The 21,793-nt window shown below is 38.0% G+C and overlaps 1 protein-coding gene across 1 annotated transcript in view; it reads left to right on the top strand.

The window, feature by feature from the left end:
- The first annotated feature begins 9,281 nt into the window (after positions 1-9,281).
- The window catches only part of LOC124368278 (basic proline-rich protein-like), a 30,635-nt gene continuing 18,123 nt past the window's right edge, over positions 9,282-21,793 (top strand). The window contains 6 exon segments of the mRNA XM_046825552.1: positions 9,282-9,296; positions 9,978-10,697; positions 10,699-11,365; positions 11,413-11,452; positions 11,742-12,070; positions 12,148-12,372. Coding sequence (XP_046681508.1) covers positions 9,282-9,296; positions 9,978-10,697; positions 10,699-11,365; positions 11,413-11,452; positions 11,742-12,070; positions 12,148-12,372 — 1,996 coding nt within the window.

The following is a 21,793-nucleotide window of genomic DNA, read 5'->3' as shown; positions in this document are numbered from 1 at the left end:
AAAATTTACCATCTACAAATGAAATGTTTGTCAGGATAACTTGCCACATGATACATTCACAACATTAAATTAAATTTTATAGCAGTATTCAACTAATAAAAGATCGTAGGAAGAGTACTATAATAAAAGCGTATACTGGAATCAAATCTTTTCACTGTCTTTTTACATTCACTTTCCACTCTATTTTTACTGTTTTAATGTCATACTTTAATCCTAGATATGATTTTTCTTAGTTTGTTTACAAAATTTATATTCTGCTACTTTTTTATTGCCATTAGGGTTACTCCAAAGACAAATTTAAAAATATTTACTAACACTCAGCTAAATCCCATAGGGAGACATGTACCATCATCTAACTCAGAGTTGGCTGTATAGAGATGTACCTTCATGCATACTTTCAAGTCAATAGGCCAGTTAGTTTTAGAGATACAAAGGGGACAGAAAGAAAGAAATGAAATTTTTCTAGACCCTGAAATAGCTTTGATAAAGCTCAGCCAATAAAATCTAAAAAGTAGACTCTCCAAATTTCTATTCACACAACTTTGTTTTAAATAGCAGTTACAGTCCAAATTTGCAGCAACTAAAATTATATTTTAAATCTTACATTGTTTCCTGAGATTTTGTATGGATATTAGATCAAAGTGAGTGAACAATGTTGATTTTTAATGAAATTTCTGTAATTATTAGTAAAGTCCATTTTGGGTGGATTGGATTTCCATAAATTATTTAATTTAAATTTCATCTTTTAGTAATTATAGGATGCTTCCTATATTATTTAATTATTTATAGGAATCTTTATATTTTTATTAAGAGAATTGTAAATTAATATAATAAGTGAATTGTAAGATTGTGAGCCTTCCAGCAGTGCTGAATTTCTTGTCAATTCGGGTTCGAGGAATGCTAGAAGCTTCCTTTTGTATCTAGGTATTGAGCATAGGTTACAGGTCTGGGTTGGATAGGTACCATCCAATTCAGACATTGTGTTTGCTCAAATGTGATTGGCCAATGTTAGGTTGATTAGATGGTGGGAGGGACTTCTAGATCCTCCGGTGGCTTCAACCACGTTTTCAGGAGATTCTTTGCTGTGTGCTCAGAGAGAGAAGTTGTATAAAGTGTTAGCCTACTCTTGCTGTATTGATTTTTCGGCAAGAAGGTTGAGTTGTAAGATTAAAATTTCTTTTCAAAATTTAAAGTCTCAAGTTTAAATTAACTAATCTTAAATAGTCATTTTGGTTACTTGGTGAAGTCTTCAGCAGATGTGTGAGGTACTGTGAAAGTTAGAATTTAATATTGAAATAGAAAATTACTTGATGATATTTTCCTGTTCAATTTGGTTTAATCAGGAATAATCTACTGAAAAAGAAAATTTATTTAATCTTCTGAGATTCTATATATATTTTAACAAGTTCCTAAATTTAACATTCAAAGCCAAGCGGATAATTCTAGATAATTCAATAATTTGCAAATTGGAAATTTACAGAAAATAAGTAGTTTGAAATTGATACAATTTTGAGTTTAACTGGTTGGACATTGTGTTTGTTCATAAATTAAATATTAATATTACCTTAATTTGTTTGATTTTTATTTTGAGAAGAAGTCTTATTTTATTATTTGTTTCATTTTATATTTGAAGAAGATTATTTTATTTTGAAGTTTAATGAAGATTTTTATTTTGAGTTTGTGTTGAATACATTAGCACTGAGAACTTGAAGGACACAATTACTGAATGATTGATTGATTGTTAATTTTAAGACTGGACTTGTGAACCTTTGATGAGTTAAAAAAATGAAATAATTGAGAATAAATTAAAAAGTAAAAAAGATAGCTTGGCGTTGCTGTATTATTGATTTTAAAATTTCATTAAAATTAATATTAATTTATACTGAGTTTGATTATTGAATTCCATTGGAACTTGTGCATTCTTAAAATAAAGGATTATTAGTTCAGAACACAATTGATCGCTCTTATACTAAACCAAAAATAGTTGTAATTGGTTTATAGTAGATAACCTTACTATAGACACGTTACAGTAATGTTGACACTTTAATAACATAACTATATACAACTTAATAAAAAACCATAACTGCAAAAACCAAAATCAATACTGGTTTTGTTTCTTGTAAAAGTTGGTATTTTCATTTTATAAATATTACATTTTCTCCACTGACCACTGTGGCTCTGAACAAATATTTCGTCCCGGTCTAGGGGTTTGGTGGAATTAACCTATGCAAACTCATCACTTCCAAATGAATATTTATATGCTCATTTAAACTTTTAAAATTAAAAAAAGTAAAGTAAAGGATGTTTTAATTTACTAGAAGTTACGGCTAAAAAGCCCTATCGAACTCTTACTGAGGAACCCTCTCTCAGCACTTTCTGTCTAAAAATAATAATTTGTGAATTTTGATTTGATACTAAAAAGTATCAAAAGTACATGCCTGTTTAAGGTCTGGACTATTATTCTTAGGTGGTTTGATTGAGGAGTTCCTACTCGCTAAAACATATCTACTCTGAATACAATGCTGTTATTAAGTAACGACGCTAGTGCATTAATCTGGGTAAAAAAATGTTATTATTACTGACAAACAAAGTTGATTTCAATAAGTTGTATTAGTAGAGGGAAGCCTGATTTATGTACAGAGATTTGATTGTTCATTGATTTGGTTATAATATCAGTATTTAGCATAAACTTGTGTAATCTGAAAATTCGTTAAACCATGAGGAACAATTTTTTTTAAGGAGAGGCCGATCCCATTTTAAGCCTTCTTCTACCCGTCATTATGGACCACTGGCCTGTGCAAGGATCTCACCAAACAGAATAAGAAGGAGAGTCGATATAATATAAGGGTGATGGTAGTGATAAAAAGTGATAGTCATAGATAGGATCTGAACCTGCACTAACTGTCACTCAAATCCATTGTCTTAGACCGCCATATGCACTCCCAATTAAAATCATACTGTTATTTTATAACTAAACTTGAATGATTTATGCTCTGACAATTTTATTATTGTTTTCTTCATTTCCAAATAATACTTTACAAGAATATGAAACTTTTTAAAACCATAAATAATAAACTAGTTTTCCATACTTCAATTGGATATTAAAGGAAGAAATGAAATTGAGAGCCTTTAAATAGTTATTAATAAGCTTAGTTAATTTAAATTACTTTAAATATTAATCCATAAAGATGAAGAAGGTTAAAGAGAATGGTGTATGTACATACAATTTAGAGATTCTGTTTAAGAACTTGTAAAAAATTATTTCGAGCTACTATAATGAAAACTAAATAGTACGATTGACTATCCAAGAAAATAGACCTAGCATTAATATGACGATTGTGTGAGAAGCTCCAAAATCATAATCAAAACTTATTTTACAAAACTAATATATAAATAAATAATAACTTTATCGCAATATAATAGAGTATAAATAATCATTTCCATGGCTTCAAATATAATATGGAGAACAGCAATACTGTGCTCAATTTTTTGCTTAAGACTTCGAAATCCTTTTTGAAATTATTCTCATTTTCATGCATGAGAATAATTTGTTTTTATTGTCAGTTTTGTATTACCAAAAATATAATATTATTGTGCGGTAGTACTGTCCTAGTTATTTGTTACTGGACAGTTTACATACAGCAGTACCACAGCAGCAATGGATTTTAGCTTTGGACAACTCCTCACATTATCAAATACTGTACCTACAAAGAGCTGATTACAATGTGGAAACAGCTGGAGCTGGGGGTTCAAATATACCGAGGTCAATGAAATGCTGTATTTATTACTTCCTGTCAGTTGGACAAACATATAGATTGAAATAATCAGCTGGTGAGCATTTAAATGCAAAACAGATTCTGCCAACCGACCCGTCAATCATAAATAATTCAACTGACACCGCCACGGGCTAAATAAACCGTCCAGCACAGCTCCCGCATCTTAAAGCACTTTGCCATTTTTAAAAGTCCCATTCATGCAAATCATGATGAAAGCATGTGTAGTTTATATTTCTATTGTGAAACTTTTTCACGTGTTATTGCCAGCTGTTTTAATTTGTCACTTTTGTACCGAACAAATTTCAGTTCCTTTAATAAAATATTAATAAATGTTTTGAAATAATTCTTAAAAATTTTTTAGAATCAAGAATCTTTATTGTCTGCCCACAATAACTGCATTGACAATGTCATCAGATGGTTTATACATATACACAGTATAACACCAACATTAAAGAATAAAATAATACATACTACATACTTATGGTAAATAGTACAAGTCACAAAGCATAAAAACTAAAAGAATAAATTGTCTACATTACAAGAAAGCATTTCGTCTACTGTATAAAAAGCTTTTTGTTTTAACCATTTGAGCAAAGCATTTTTAAATTTTGTGCAAGAAACATCTTTGGCCGTTAAAGGTAGCTTATTAAATAATTTTACACCAACATAAAAGTATGTGTGCTGGGTCTTAGTTACCCTAGCATATTCTAAGTCAATAAGATCTCGATATCTGGTAGAATAATCATGACTAGAGTTTATAAGACTAAGTGTTTCAAGATTTTCTTTAACAAACAAACATAATGAATGACGACGATATGAAGCAGGTCATAATCTACATAAATATGAAAACTCCATCATGTGGAAACCTGATCTGAAAATATGGTTCAGGCCATATCGCACTATCAGAACTCTATAACATAAATATACTATCACAAATCATCAATAGAAAATATATTGTATGACATAATAATGAGATAGGTTTGATTGATTCTGAACTTTCAAATCAGGTTTTCAACAATCATTTTACTGAATGCACCAAATTAGTATCTTCTGTGACAGTGAAGCAAAACTATTAAAAGTTCTTTCCTCATAAGTCTAAAGTTAGGAAATTACAAATATTTATTTTTACACCTTCTACACAAGTTGACAATAGTAAATAAAAACATTTTCAACCAAAGAAGTGGACTTAACAATACTGAATGTTCATGAATAAATAAAATAATACAAAATACAAAGTATTTTTAAAATATCAAGCCAATAATAATACCTCCTTATTTCAGACTCAGAAACAAAAGTAAACACATTTTAAAGTTGACAATAGTAAACAAAAACATTTTCAACCAAAGAAGTGGACTTAACAACACTGAATGTTCATGAATAAATAGTACAAAATACAAAGTATTTTTAAAATATCAAGACAATAATAATACCTCCTTATTTCAGACTCAGAAACAAAAGTAAACATATTTTAAAGTTGACAATAGTAAACAAAAACATTTTCAACCAAAGAAGTGGACTTAACAATACTGAATGTTCATGAATAAATAGAACAATATACAAAGTATTTTTAAATATCAAGCCAATAACAATACCTCCTTATTTCAGATTCAGAAACAAAAGTAAACATATTTTAAATATAATTAGCGATCACAAATGTAACAATTATATATTTTATTCATATTTACCACACAACATTTTTGTTAGATCATAACTACCATTTAATTTAATTGTTTGGCTGCCAGGTGGCACGGTGTCTAAACATTAATAACCAGAAATAGAGACTGTGTAATAAAGACCTATATTAGCAAAGTACAAAGCTACTCAGACACGCTATTCTTGCCACTGCATTTATCATACCTTAAGAGTCAGCTGTACTGGCATCCATCTTGAATTTAGCCACATAATAAACCTCAAACACTTCGATGACCTTATTTCCCAGAATTCCCTTATTGCCTTTATAATCCCAGAGTTATAGGATATGCCTAATTTTAAAAACTTGATTTCTATGTATCCAATCACTTTTCAGTTTTTATTTTCATTGTTTATTTGAGTAAAATATTAAACATTTTGTGTACCTTAAAGAATACTCTAATAAAAAAACAATAAAAATCTTAAAAGCGTTTTCCGTGTTAATGACATAATTGAAATGAGACACCCCATAATTCTATGACAACAAAAGGGTGTAAGAACAAAAGTGTTTTATGTTTACACTGTTCTTTTAATGTAAACTTTAGATATTTCACTATAGTGAGCTCTTAAATCTTCCCCCCGATCAGATGACAAAGTGATATTTTTCAACCAGCCCATGAGGGAAGATTCCCACATTTTTCTAACGTTTTTACGGGAATTTTAAAAACTTGGTATGTTGAAAACACTACTGTACATAGAAAATTACTATAGACGGATATGAACACACCCTCCCCCTAAAACAGAGGAGAGTCTGAGTGTCCTTGTTCCCAAAAAAATGTTGATGTTTAAGACCTCATAAACTTATGTTTTAGAGCTGTGTGTACATGTATCTGTAAAACATTCTGGACTTTTATACGGACAGTACATTAAAGTAAAGCTTTAGTTGTCACGTTGATTTATGACAAAGAAAATGTCTGTTTATTATGTTTATTATTAATCATCATAATAAGCAAAGCAAACACTGTCCTTGCTAATAAATAAAATTTTAATTTTGTCTTTACAGGAGGGGGGTTTAAGGTCTCTGAGCTCCCCCCTTATTTTGAGCCCCTGGCTGAACCTGAATATTTCTCATTTTGTTAATGGCTGCTTTATATACAAACTAACAAAAAGGATATATATTGTTAACAACCTTAAAATTTAAGCACAAAATCTAATAAACACATTCTTAAACATCCACATAAAACATTTTCTATTAAGGTTGGATCCTAAAATGGATATTCAAATTCAACTATCACAAAGATAATTACTGAAAATTTTAATTTTTTTAAATTTGAATAAATTCTCCCTATACAACAACATGTTAGGAAAAGGATAAAAATTACATTCATTATGTACGAAATTACAAAATAAAATAATTTAATATTTGTAAAAATCAGTACTTGCATGAGCATATGAAATATTTCCAAATTAACCATAGATAATTAACACATAATCTCCTGAGAGTACGGATAACCCTTGTTTTATTTTTTTACATCATAATAATATGATGTTGTTTCAAACTCAATCAAAAATGAACGTTAATTTTCATCCTACATCTTGTTGGTTCAACGCTTTACCTGTTCTGAGATTGAATATTAAAACACATAATTATGTTAATTTGCTCATTTTAAGCAATTTATTAACATTTGTTACAACATCCTGATGGTATCACCAGCAGCTAAGTGATGTAAGCAGGAGGCAGGAGTATCCTGTTATCCTGCCCACAGCCAGTCGCCCACCTTCTTAAATTCTACCAGTTCTCATATTAGCTATTCTCTCTCTCCATTGTCCTGTTTCTCCTTCCAGCAACTGAACTGTAGAAACTTAAAATGCCTATTTAAGGTCTTGTATTTATTAGGAATTGGTTTAAATCCATTGGTGAAACATATTTCTCTTTAATCTGCAACTGTTTTACATTCTTTACTGCACTATATATAATAAAATATTGTTGTAATATTTGAGTATACTCTACATGAAATGGCATCCCCAAAGTATAATGTTGAAAAGTAGTTTGCATTAATTGCGTACCTTGCTGCAATCTTTCAGAATATGATGTGAAAGTCTACAAGTCAAGAAGAAGAATTTCTTAACCACAGAGGGAACTTTCTTGAAGAAGATACTTTTCCAACCCATTTATTTTGTTATATCTTTTACATTTATTATTTTTAAATTTATTAAAATGAAAATAAAACTATAAAAAAGTTAAATTTGTATTCAAATTAGTTATGAGTACTGTATACTGAATATTTTTAGTAAATATAAAATTAATTAATAGATTATCACTTCCATATCTCAAATTAAGTGTTCAAATTGCTCTCCGTGGACCATCCAGTAATACAGTCAAACATGTTCCTGACATTTAGAAATGTTTTTTTACTAAAAGTGTATGCACTACTTATCGTCGTTCTAAACTAAGACTTCAATAAACCAGAATATCTATTGGTAACTACATTTATTCAATAAAACTTCGAAATACATCACAACACTATAAAAGATTGCAACTGAACAAAGCGCAAACTACACTCAGCTGACCAACAATGCTCAGCTGTTTATGTATCTAATCTCCATTCTCCCAACATACACTCAACTGTCCAACAATGCTCAGCTTTTTATATATCTAATCTCGATTCTGCCAACATACGCTCAACTGTCCAACAATGCTCAGCTTTTTATATATCTAATCTCCATTCTCCCAACATACACTCAACTGTCCAACAATGCTCAGCTTTTTATATATCTAATCTCCATTCTCCCAACATACACTCAACTGTCCAACAATGCTCAGCTTTTTATATATCTAATCTCGATTCTGCCAACATACGCTCAACTGTCCAACAATGCTCAGCTTTTTATATATCTAATCTCCATTCTCCCAACATACACTCAACTGTCCAATAATGCTCAGCTTTTTATATATCTAATCTCCATTCTCCCAACATACACTCAGCTGACCAACAATGCTCAGCTGTTTATAATATCTATCTCCATTCTCCCAACATACGCTCAGCTGTCCAACAATGCTCAGCTGTTTATAATATCTATCTCCATTCTCCCAACATACGCTCAGCTGTCCAACAATGCTCAGCTGTTTATAATATCTATCTCCATTCTCCCAACATGCGCTCAGCTGTCCAACAATGTTCAGCTGTTTATGTATCTATCTTCATTCTTCCAACATACGCTCAGCTGTCCAACAATGCTCAGCTGTTTATAATATCTATCTCCATTCTTCCAACATAAGCTCAGCTGTCCAACAATGCTCAGCTGTTTATAATATCTATCTCCATTCTTAAAAAAAAAACTACACTCTTAAGCAGGATCTTTCAAGAAGAAACATGGAGAACACCGAAGCTTAGAGCAAGGATTTTTTGACTTGGAAAAGAAAATTCAACCAGCCTATGACGAAACAAATAGCAAATCTAGAGAACGAAAAGGAGCATATTCTACAAAGAAATGAAACCACTACAAAACATGTTTCCACGAGATGGAGAAGCAAATAGGAAAAAAAAAAGAAATGGCAAGAACAACTAACTAGGGCTTTTGAAGAACAAAGACAAAGAAAAAGAAGAGTATAATTAGGTCACTTGAAAAAAAGATTAAAAACCTACTGTCAACGATAACTAAATCCAAGGCTATTAAACTGCAAGCAAACGGTATCTAATTTACAATAAACGTGACCATGGAAAGGTATGTTCATTTTTTTTTCCCGCTGAAAACTACAATTTTTCCTGAAAACAATGTGAAGAAAAAATTCGTCGGCAACGAAAAATCAAAAGGATTACGATTTTTTGAAAACTCTGTTTTTTGGACAGTATCGGTCTGCAATTTTAGCTGGAAATGGATTCTGACAAAGTACGTTAATTCTGTCAACGATGCCTTGCCCCGCTGCGCAGTGCCTTGCGCACTGCCTTTGCTCTTTTAGAAAAAAATATAATAACAATATAACTTTCTCCCCAGTTTATATGCACCTGTGATAATAATACTTGGCTATAAATGCCCAAACCAATGAAAAAAAAGTCCTTTTTGTTCCATGGTCACGGTATTGTGGATAAAATACCCCAAGCAACCCCCTCGAAGAAGAATGAAACAATACTAAAAAAAACTCTGAAACTCAACCGTGCACAAGTGAGCCATATGCTATGGAACACAAACTCTTACCTTCTCACACAGCAAACAAGAACTGAAAGTACGCCAAGAAAAAAATGGAAACGCGATTGGAAACCATACAACACCAAAACCAAGACGGATCCACAAACTTAACGGAAAACTTTTAGCATAGCTGCACCGACATGCTCAACAAGCAGAGTGCCATGTTCCAAGGAAAAAAACAAAATAAAATAAAAACACTCCAATAAAGCACCAAACCAAACATAAAACAGAATAATAGAAAAAAAATATAATTAGTGTGTCACTGCAAGTAGCCAATTATAAGGTTAAACCAGACAGTGGTAATAATACAAAAAATAAAACAAAAACAACCAAGACAAAAAACAAAGAAAATAAAAAAAAATAATAAAACAACTGTAACCCCAGTCGCCCCCCCTTAAACCGCCCCACCCCGGCCCCTCCACCCCGCTCACTTCCCCCCACACCGTCCCCCCTCCATCCCACGCCCCACAGAACCACCTCCCCACTAACCCCCCCCCGGCCTCCCACATCCCTCCCCCACCCCTCCGCCCCCCCTCCCGCCATCCGTCCTCACCCCCACACCCCACCCCCCCCCCCCAACCCCCCGCCCCCCCCCCCCCCCGCCCCAGCCCCTCCCATTCCCCCCCTCCCCCACCCCCACCACTCCACCCCCCTGCCCCCCCCACACCCGATTCCCCTCCCCACCCCCCCCAACCGCCCCCCCCCGTACCCTCCCCACCCCCACCTCCCACACCCCCATCACCCTCACCCCCCCCCCCCCCCCCCCCTCACCCCCCCTCCCCCCCCTACAACCTCTCCCCCCCTCCCCCCCCCCCCCCTCCCTCCCCCCTCCCCCCCCCCCCCTTCCCCCCCGCCCCCACCCCCACACCCTACTGCACCGCCCCGATGCCTCACACACCCACACCTCCCCCCCCCCCATTCACCCCCCCTTCCTCCCCCCCCCCCCCCCCCCCTACCCACCCCCGCCCCCCCCCCCCTCCCCTCACCCCCCCCCATCCCCCCCCCCTCTTCCCTACCCCTCCGCACACCTACCCGCAGCCCCCCTCTCCCCCACCCCCCCCGCTCCCCCCCCATCCCCCCTGCCCCCCTCCCCCCCACGTCTAAACCCCCCGCACCCCCACCAACCCCCCCCCCCCCCCCCCCGCCTACCCCCCCCCCCCCCCCCACCCCCCCCCCACCTCCCCCCCCACCCAAGGCCCCACCACCCCCCCCCCCCTCCCCCCCCCCCGGACCCCACCCCCACACCTCCCCCGCCCCCCCTCCACCCTCATCCCCCCTCCCTCCACCCCCCCTCCCCCCCCACCCCCACTCCCCCCCCTCCCAACCCCCCCATCCCCCAACCCCCCCCCCCCACTCAAGCCCACACCCCCCCCTACCCCCCCCACCACCCCCCCCCCCCCCCCCCTACCCCCCAACCCCCCCACCCCACCCCACCCCCTCCACTCCCCCCCCCCCCACCCCCCCCCCCACACCCCCCTCCCCCCCCCCCCCCTACCCTCCCCCTCCCCGCCCCCCCAAGAACCCACCCCCCTCCACTACCTACACCTACCCGCCCTCCCCACTCCCCTCTCCCCCCCCCCCCCCCCTCCCGCACCCCCCCCCCCTCACCCCCCCTCCTCCCCTCCCCTCCCCCCTCACTCCCCCACACCCCCCCCCCCCTACGACACCACCCCCCTACCCCCCTCTCCTACCCCCACCACCCCACGCCCCCCCCACCCCCTCCCCCCACCCAATACTTACCCCACCCCCCCCCCCCCCACATCCCCCACCCCAAACTCGGGTGTGGGGGGAGGGGGAACCCGCCAACCACTGCCATCAACCCCACCCCCCCCCCCCCCCCCCCCCCCCCCACCCCCTCCCGGCACCCAACCCACACACCACCCAAACCCCCACCCCTCCACCCACCCCCCCACCCCCCTCAAGAAAAAACAAAATATATAAAAAAAAAAATCTAAAAACCACATAATATCAACTAAAAAATATAACCAACAAAATAAAAAAAAAAACAAAATACACCCACACGAACCCACCACCACCACACAAAACAAACCACCGATACAACCCATCCCCAACCCCACCAACCCCCCAAACACACCCACCCCACAACCCAACCCCCCCCCCCCACGTCCCCCACCACACACTCCCCCAACCACCCAACCCCCCCCCCCCCCCCCCCCCACCCCCCACCCCCCCCACCCCCCACCCCCCCAGCCCCCAACCACCCACACTCCCCCCACCTCCAAAAAAACCCCCCCTCCCCCACCCCCCCAGTAAATATGCCCCCCTCACCCCCCCCGCCCACCCCCCAAAAAAGCACCCCCCCCCACCCCCCGCCCCCACCCCACCCCCCCCCCCCACACCCCCCCCCCCACCCGACCCCCCCCTCCCCCCACCCCCCCCCCTCCCCCCATCGCCCCCCCACCCACTCCCCCTCCCCCCATTGCCTCCCACACGCCCCCCCCCCCCACATCCCCCCCTCCTACCAACACCCCCCCGCCCTCTCCCTCCCCACCCCCCACCCTCCCCACCCCGCCCCAACCCAACCTCCCCCTCTCTCCCCCCCCCCCCCCACCCACCCCCCCCCCTCCCCCCCCCCCCCCAACCCCCAGCCCACCCCCACTCAACACCTCCGCCCCCCCCCCCATGCCAACATTAACAACAGAAACCTACACACTGAGAAAATACACCACAACACGGCAACCATACCCAACACAGCACAACAACACTAAAACCAAAAGACATACACTCGAAGACATACACAACAGAAACAACAACAAACGTATTAAACCCCAAAATGAAGCTAAACGCCCACTAGCCCTAAATCACCCAGAAAATAAAATGGCCTCATGACAATACGCACACACAACACAAAGCCTCAACTCCCACACAGCCAGTTCAAGAAAAAACTAGTCAATTACCCAGCACTCAAGAAATCAACATTTTTTATTACCAACTCATTAGAAGAAATTTTTCCAGCAACTTGACCATCCTAAAACTCTAGAAACATTAAAACTAACACCAAACAGGTACTATCTCCGCTGAAAATTGCCCATCAAAATATAAATGGCCTGCAAAATAAAATAGAAATGCTTTCCCCACTTCCTTTTGAACAACAAAACCCAGACAAAATAATAATAACTGAACATGTTACTTTCCAAAGAAAAACCTGGAAAACAACACCTGCATACCTGGCTACTCCGATATTGCGGTTTTTTCAGAAAACTAACAAAAAAGGAGAGTGGCGGCTTATGTAAACTACACCTCCAAAAATCTGTAAAGACTCCTACGCACAAAGTTATGACACCTCTGAACTTGTCTGTGAAGCAGTTCTAACTGAAATAAAAATTAAAACGGAAGACTTGTCTGCTTTTTCTGGGTGTTTACAGACCACCTCATGCCAAATCTGGACATTGCAATTGACAAGCCTTGCAGATATTATTCGAACCAACCTCCACCAAACAAATAAACCACATACTACTATATGGGTGAATAAAGTTGATAACCTCCAACCAACAACGAGAATAACAAACTGCTAGAGTTCCCTCTCATACTTCAATATAACCAAGGGCAACAACTTCCCACCAACCCGAGTAACGCACCTAACATCAACATCAATAGATTGGAATATGTAAGAACATGGAAAAAAACAGGCAAACATACCAATCAGTCACAACTGGGCTCTCTGGACCATACCGCACAGCAGGCAGAAATTAACATAAAATAAAAGCTCATTAAAAAGACCAAAAAGAAACAAAGAGAATATTCAATCCAACTACCCACTGAACTCTTCAAATCATTGTTAGCCAGTCAAGACTGGGAAAAAGTTCTCCTGGCCAAAGGACATCAATTCAACCTACACAACCTTTTTCAAAATGCAATCCAAACCCACCTCAACACAGCCTGTCCACACAACCAAATCATATAGAAACGCCGGCTCAACAAGACCATACAGGGATGGTGAATTAACAGAATTGGAAAGGAGAGTATATAAAAGCACTGGAACATGAACTCTGCACAGGGAAAGAGGAAGATAAAAGATCCAAGCGCAAAGAAAAAGAATATGACCTCAAGCTAAAGACATTATGGAAGCTACAAAAATTCTAACACACATAGGCAAGGTCCCACAACAAATCAAAAGCCCTTGTGTGCAAGTAAAAATGCAGGCACAGAAAGCCTCCAGCACGAAAAACAAAAAATCACATTGAACTACAAGTTCAACGAAATATCATAAGGACACATTGGACGTGGCCAAACCTGTTTTATACAACTACTCACAACCATAGCAGAGAAGACAGCTCGAAAACAACAACATCAACCCAAATAGTACTACCAACTACAAAACCCCAATAAAACGAACAATAGTTTTCAAATTCAACAAATAACAGAAAACACAGGTCAGAAAACTATAGATACCCTTAAGCCAAAAACCATCCGCCGCATTGAATGATATTAAAAAAAAAAAAAAAAAAAAAATCTCTGCCAAGCTGGACCGAATAGACTGCAAAAACGAACTAACCATGCCGCTAACCAACATTATAAATAAATCCCTACAGCAAGGCATTTTTTTCCAGACAAATTAAAATCCAACCAAGATATACCCAAGTACAAAAAAGGACCAAGATACAGAAACTAATAGCTACCGCCCTAACTCTCTCATACCAACTTTTCTAAAGAGGCATAGAAAAATTGTACTGGAACAACCTCTTCTACAACTATCTGAACCAAAATAAACTACTCACAAACCAGCACATGGCTTCCTAAAGGGCAAATCAAACAGCCACGGCCATAATACAACTTGTCGAGTCACATTATAGACCATGTTAGAGGAAGCCATATGGTCACGCAGTCTTTTTCCTAGATTTCAGCAAGGCGTTCGACTGCAATAATCCCATACCTGCCTGAAAGACAATTTAAAAAGCACTGGGAATAAATGGACAATCAGCAAAATGGTTTCTTAGTTATCTGAGTGATAGAAAACAACTCGTAGAGGCTTGCGACAATACTGTTAATAACTCATCAGAAAGGGTCCCAAATCTAGCTCTGCTGGAAGTAAAACGAGGAGTACCATTCAGGATCTGGTCCTGGGGCCAATACTATTCATCCTATTGACAAATGACCTACCAACGTACCTACAAGGGCCCTGTCACACTTGTAATGTACGCATATGACACAGTTATCACACTTCGCAGAAAACGACAGTGAGACACTACGCACAAAGACCGAAAGAGCTCTTAACCGGACCAAAATAGTACTGCGTCCACCAAACAACGCTAGTCCTTAATGTTGATTAAAAACTGTACAAATAATTTTTAACACTAGATTAACACTTACAGACAACGAATCAGTAGGCAGATTACATGAGTATAAAACCAACACAAAGTACCTGGGCACACAAACGACATCCGACCCGGCTCATGGAAGAGACACACATAGATCTACTATGAAGGAAGATCAGCTCATGAGCTTTTCTGATCCGTAGACACCGTCAAATAACACGCCGAGGCAAGCACAGACCACCTACTATGCCTTCCTAAACCCATTTAAGGTCGCATATCAACCTGGGGAGGAACGACTGCAACAAACCTGATAGAGTCTCAATTACAACAAAAGAAAGCAATTAAGATGCGGACTGCAGGGCACGAGCAAAAGGAAGCTGCCGACGGCATTTAGTCGAGCAAAACATTCTCACAGTGGTGTCACTATAACATACAAGAGGTACATCCTGCACACAGTCTCAACAGAACAACAAAGACACCGAGATATCCACCATCACTACACCAGGCATGCCGTCAAACTTTGCCCTACCTCCTCACCACTGCACTCTATACAGCAAGAAACCATCATACATTGGTGCAAAAGCTTTTTAATCTCTACCAGAGAACCTGAAGAATGTGGCCACCCCAGAAGCTAAAGAAACAATTAACAAACTGCTAACTAAGAATCCTTTCTACTCACTAGAAAATATCTGAATAAAACCGTCGAATCCTCAAAACTGATTAACTTTCAGAAAAATCTTGTAACATTTTTTAATGATTTGTAACTTGACGCAAATGCTAATCTCCAAGATTATAGTAAATAAAGTCTATTGTCTATTGTCTATTCTCCCGCAACATACCTCAGGTCTGTCCAACCAATGTTCAGCTGTTATATATATCTAATCTTGATTCTTCCAACATACGCTCAGCTGACCAACAATGCTCAGCTGTTTATAATATCTAATCTCGATTCTTCCAACATACGCTCAGCTGTCCAACAATGTTCAGCTGTTTATAATATCTAATCTCGATTCTTCCAACATACGCTCAGCTGTCCAACAATGCTCAGCTGTTTATAATATCTATCTCCATTCTCCCAACATACGCTCAGCTGTCCAACAATGCTCAGCTGTTTATAATATCTATCTCCATTCACCCAACATATCTGTACACTCAGCTGTCCAACAACGCTCAGCTTTTTATATATCTAATCTCCATTCTCCCAACATACGCTCAGCTGTCCAACAATGCTCAGCTTTTTATATATCTAATCTCGATTCTGTCAACATACGCTCAGCTAACCAACAATGCTCAGCTGTTTATGTATCTATCTCTATTATTCCAACATACACTCAGCTGTCCAACAATGCTCAGCTGTTTATAATATCTATCTCCATTCTCCCAACATACCTGTACACTCAGCTGTCCAACAACGCTCAGCTTTTTATATATCTAATCTCGATTCTGCCAACATACGCTCAGCTGTCCAACAATGCTCAGCTTTTTATATATCTAATCTCGATTCTGTCAACATACGCTCAGCTAACCAACAATGCTCAGCTGTTTATGTATCTATCTCTATTATTCCAACATACACTCAGCTGTCCAACAATGCTCAGCTGTTTATAATATCTATCTCCATTCTCCCAACATACCTGTACACTCAGCTGTCCAACAACGCTCAGCTTTTTATATATCTAATCTCGATTCTGCCAACATACGCTCAGCTGACCAACAATGCTCAGTTGTTTATATCTATCTCGATTTGTTCTATATGGGGGATTACTGAATTACACATTAAAACACAAGTTTGGAGTATTGTACTAATAATAACGTACCTACGTCATACTCTGTTAAAAAAAAATACAAGTAAACTCAATTGAGAAACTTACTTGTTCAATATCATCGTTTTGTCATTTTATCAATATTTTTCCTCGTCCAATTTTTGAGTTGTAAATCCAAATAAAAAGCATGCAGTGCCGGTTTGTTACGCCTATAATACTTACGGCTATCAAAATATTTGTAAAAATTAGTATTTTTCACAAAAAGTACATTATTGTCTACTTATAAAAAGTACACTGGTAACCTAATAAATGTTCAAACAAAAATTGACCCATGTACAAATTTTCCTTGTGTTCATAACTGAAAGCCGACACAAGTTAAGTATTTAACTTAAAGGCAAAAGGACGTTACTAAATCAGAGTCGCCAGTAAATGAGCCAGACTACTCAATTTTAAATCATAGCAATAAAATTAAATCGCATATGTGACAGATATGGCCAAATACAAAATAATTAAATCATAAAAAGTAAGGGCTGTGTGGTGTAATATGGTACCACATTTACCCGGCAAGTGAGAGATCCGAGTTCAAGTCCCGGTGGAGTAAGTACTTTTTGTGATTCAATGTTTATTGAAATTATATATGTATATGGTAAATTAGGTTTAAATACATACTTTGACTGTTTGCGGGAATATTTAATGAGTAATATATAAACTAAAATATTGTAGTTTGAGGCACCCGTACTACGAGTACCTCATTTATAATTCGTATGATACAGACCTTGCATTTCGAGAAGTAAACATTTTTTAAACACATTATAAATATAAATGTGTTCATTTTAGTTCTAGAGTTCCTATAATTTCTCAAGAACCAATTAGCCCAATGAGAATAAGTTGAACCAGTTTGAAGGTGAAATCATACTCTTACCAACAGTTGGGAATGCTGTATCAGCTGATGTGTGTCCTAACACTAGACATAAACATCAGTTCAGCAGATTCAGTTTACCAACAAGGGCCAGTTGTTTACCAACAATGCTTGACTTGTTTTCTTGTTTTTATCAGGGGATCTTCAGGGCAATAATACCATCCCATCTGAGATTGACCAGTACAATCTAATTTGAAGTAGTACTTTTAAGTTGAAGGTAAACTATCACAACTGATGTGTAACTTCTGGATTTCAAAATCAAATAATGCAAGACCCAAGAAGATGGCCCTAGCTTTTTAGCCATCTGCTGTATAGCTGATTGGAGAATAATAATATTTACCTCTTCTGGAAGAAATCTAGATAGATAGTTTTCTAATCATTCCTCCTAAAGTTACATTCAATCGACTTGACACAATGGGGAATGCAGAAATTGGTCAATTGTATTGCTTTTATTTAGCTACTAATGTATGCATGGATATTCTAAAACTGACTGCAATGCTAAATTCCAATCCTTTACCAGTTCCTTGTTAACCTGGACAGTTAAACTCCAGTCATGTCAGGGAACCCCAGTTTCAATGCAGTCCAATTTCAATCCAGCCTCAAAATTTGATTTCCAAGAAGATAAACTACAGGACAACAGGTTGTTTGTTAAGAAATATTACTTGGTTCTGAAATAGAAATAAAAAATTCAATTTTTAAAATTATAAACTCTTGGGAACATTTTGTTATCCACTGGATGCTCCAAACATACAGTAGCTAGGCCTTCTTACGGTTTGTGAATTGGCTAAAGCAGACAGTAGACAGAAAAAAAGGATCGACGTAATGATGTTGAACATGACAACTTTTAAATTTCTGGTGGTTTAAAAAGTAATTCTTTGTAATCACAAATTGTAGTCACAGATATGGTTAGTCCCCATAAAAATATTAAATAATAAATAAGTTGGTGACCAATCATACTTAATATATCTATTAATTTCGTTACAGGATTATGAGCCATCTTTGGGTGACCCTAAGTATAAAATGTGTGAGACATCAATTCATTTAATGTAAACAGGGGTAACTTTAGGACATGTGGTGCAACTTTGGGAACAGGTACTTTTATTGGCTTTTGAATTTCCTCTCAGACCACACACGCTTCGAATTTGCTTTTAAACACCATTGCTGTACTGTACGATAGGTGATGCTACCTAGGGGCGTTGGTTGAAAGTTGTGACAGCACTGTGATGAATTGTGAAGCTATTTTGTTTTATTGACAACTCATATTTTGTACAATTGCAAACTCGCTGGAAACTTTCCCCAGACCGTCCAAAACTACGATAGTTACTCTGGTAACAGGTAAGTATCTTGCTAACCATTCGTTTTGACAAATCTGTCCTGTTGCTTTGTAATTTTTAATTTATTTTATTTTAGTTTTAACCTCAATCATATATTTTTTCCACTTTGTGAGGTAAGATTGGGACTGTCCTGGAAGCCTGGATAACACAGATTCTTCCATCGTTGGAGAAAGTTTCTTGGGACACATTTCAAAGAAGCCAGAAGCCATTACTAAACCCCGTCAAAAATTATGAAGTTAAATGTCCCTGCTGGTAAAAGCATTTCAGCAGAGGACATTGAAGCTCAGTTAAAGGTAGCCCCAGTACCAAACTGAAAAGGAAACTGAACCTAATTGTTAGCCCAATACTTTAGGAAGCCAAAAGCTGGTGGAGAAAAAAAGGTGGGGAAAAACAAGAAAAGAAAAAGAAAAGACAGTAGTTGTAGTAATGATGAAGGAAGTACCAAGAGTCGACTTTCCTTACAAGATTCCCCAGACATTGAGACCATGAGTGATCTTGAACAGCCTTCTCCAACTGTGCCACCTTCAGATTTTCTCAATCGCCTACAGAAGGGAGACTTTGTTTTAGTACGATATGAAGGAGAATTATGTCCCGGAAAAAATTGCTGAGATAAACAATAAAGATGCTGTTGTTATATCTGCAATGACAAAGTTCGGGGTTAATTGGAAATCCCCATCAAAAGCCTATTGAATAACGTACACATTGAATGAAGTAGTACAGCAAATCAACCCTCCGGAGCAAGTTGGTCAAATTGGTCCTAGAGAGATCTTTAAAGGGCTTGGGTATAATCGGGGCTGTTTGAATCAGCCATACAGTAAACAAGTTAGTTACAGTATGTAACAATTGTACATCCATGCACAGGTACAACAGATATGAAAATAATAAACCTAATTTTAAGTCTGGTACTGTTTAATAACCTAATATTTAGTTTTGTAACGTTTTATAGCCTAATAATATTTCTTATCTGTTAACATTTCTAGAAGTAAATTTACATTAGTTCTTGTACCAGATGTCCTACATAAAAATTTGCATTTGGCTAACATTGGGATATATTTAATTTTTTTCTATGTTCTCATTGCAAAACACTGCTGTATACCAAAGTTACCCCACTTTGTAGCGTAAAACTGGAACGAATTCGGAGGGTAGTGATAAGGTAATCTAAGACGACAGAGTCAAACTGACCACACATTCCAAAAGAGAAATACGAGATTATTAGGTAACAGTGAAATCAGGAAAAGTATTTCAAAAAGTATTGTATTTGGCTGCAGAAAACTGTGAGACCCGTCCCAAAGTTACCCCTGTTTTACGGTACATTAATTTATACTAAAAACGAGAATTATACTCTTAAACTTGGTACAACACAGTAGGCATGTAAGACTAAAATTAAAAAGTCTCTTGTCGGATGTTGCGTTAGTAGCGTATATTTGCGTAGCGACTTCAATCCTTTGTCAACATTACGCAAATAGCTTGTAGAGATAACACAATTACTGGGCTCTAATCGGGTTATACTATGTGAGGCACATGCTTGTTCTCTATAGCTGAAGAGTTCAACCACGAAAACTATATTAGTAGCAGTAAACCGATAATAATAATTGGCTGAGCGTTAGCGAAGGGGCTGTAAGTTTCCTATTTTCTGTATTTCTATCCCAAGATACCTCGAATACGAACTGAATTATAAACTTGAAATTGTGCGTGAAGATTCGTTTCTATATGAGAAACACCGATTTCGATGATGATTCTTGGAATTCGGATGATCGATAGTGAATACTTTTACAACAATAAGTAAGACAATGAGAAAATAGCAGAATAAATCAAATTTATAAACAAACTCAGAAAACTTACTTATATCAACGTTTACGTAATCGGGCGCTAAACTGAGTTTTCCTCCGTGTATTTTTTATTATTAAAAATAGAACTACTTTTCTGATGTTGGCAGTCGTTTCCCGCAGTGTAATTCACGAGCATCGTTCGGGGAAGCGAAACAATAGCCTCCCGCTTATCTTTGTCAAAATCTGTCAGTGTGAGGTCTACTTCCGTGCGAGACTGGACGATTCCTCCGTGAGCGCCCGATGTTGTGTTTGTAGTGCTTGGACGAAATCTCCGTGAGCGCCTTATTATGTTTAGTTTTTATGGAGTAATAATCCGTGTGACCTGTGATGGTTTCTTTTTAAGTTTTACAATATATTTTATTTGAATTTTGTGAAATGGAGAATGAAGACGAGAGACTTGTCAGTACAGTACCCGTGTGCTAGGGAACATTTCAGTACTGTTTATGGAGTGAACATTGTCGTTATAAGAAACAGAAGGAAAATGTTTTGAAACTTTGTGTAGTGTAAAAAAATTTTAGTAAAGAATACATTTTTATTTCAGAGTAATAATTGACATTACAATTGTATAATATCTGAAGAATTGAAGTAAGTTGTTTTTGTAAGAAGTTAAAAACTAAGTTAATTTCCATATATTATTACACTAGGTTAAACATTTTTACAATTAATTGCATTATTCCTTAAAATAAATCATGTTGTTACTATACAATAACATTTTTTAAGATTTTGAATTTCTTATTTGGAAAATTCATTACATAAGAGAGTAATTTTTATTTAATTTCTAAAAATGAATATATTACATTGTAATTAAATCAGTATGAATTTTTAAACAAATAAAAACAGTTTAAACGACTATGATATCCATTATTCGCTAACCTGGAGGAAACCTCCGTGAGCGCCTGATGGTGTTTCTAATTTTAAGCGCCTGATGGAGGGTTAATATTAACACATGCAGCCTAACACTATCTCAACATACCCAACACCATTTCATGATGACTTGGTGAGTAGACTTTTATCACTTAAACAATGGTATGAACCCCAATTTGATGAACAAATATGTGAATGTATCATGTGTGTGATAT

The sequence above is a fragment of the Homalodisca vitripennis genome, chromosome 8 (assembly GCF_021130785.1).
Source record: "Homalodisca vitripennis isolate AUS2020 chromosome 8, UT_GWSS_2.1, whole genome shotgun sequence".
Taxonomy (NCBI): domain Eukaryota; kingdom Metazoa; phylum Arthropoda; class Insecta; order Hemiptera; family Cicadellidae; genus Homalodisca; species Homalodisca vitripennis.
The sequence above is the reverse complement of the archived record's forward strand: the minus strand, read 5'-3'. Positions and strand labels throughout refer to the sequence as shown.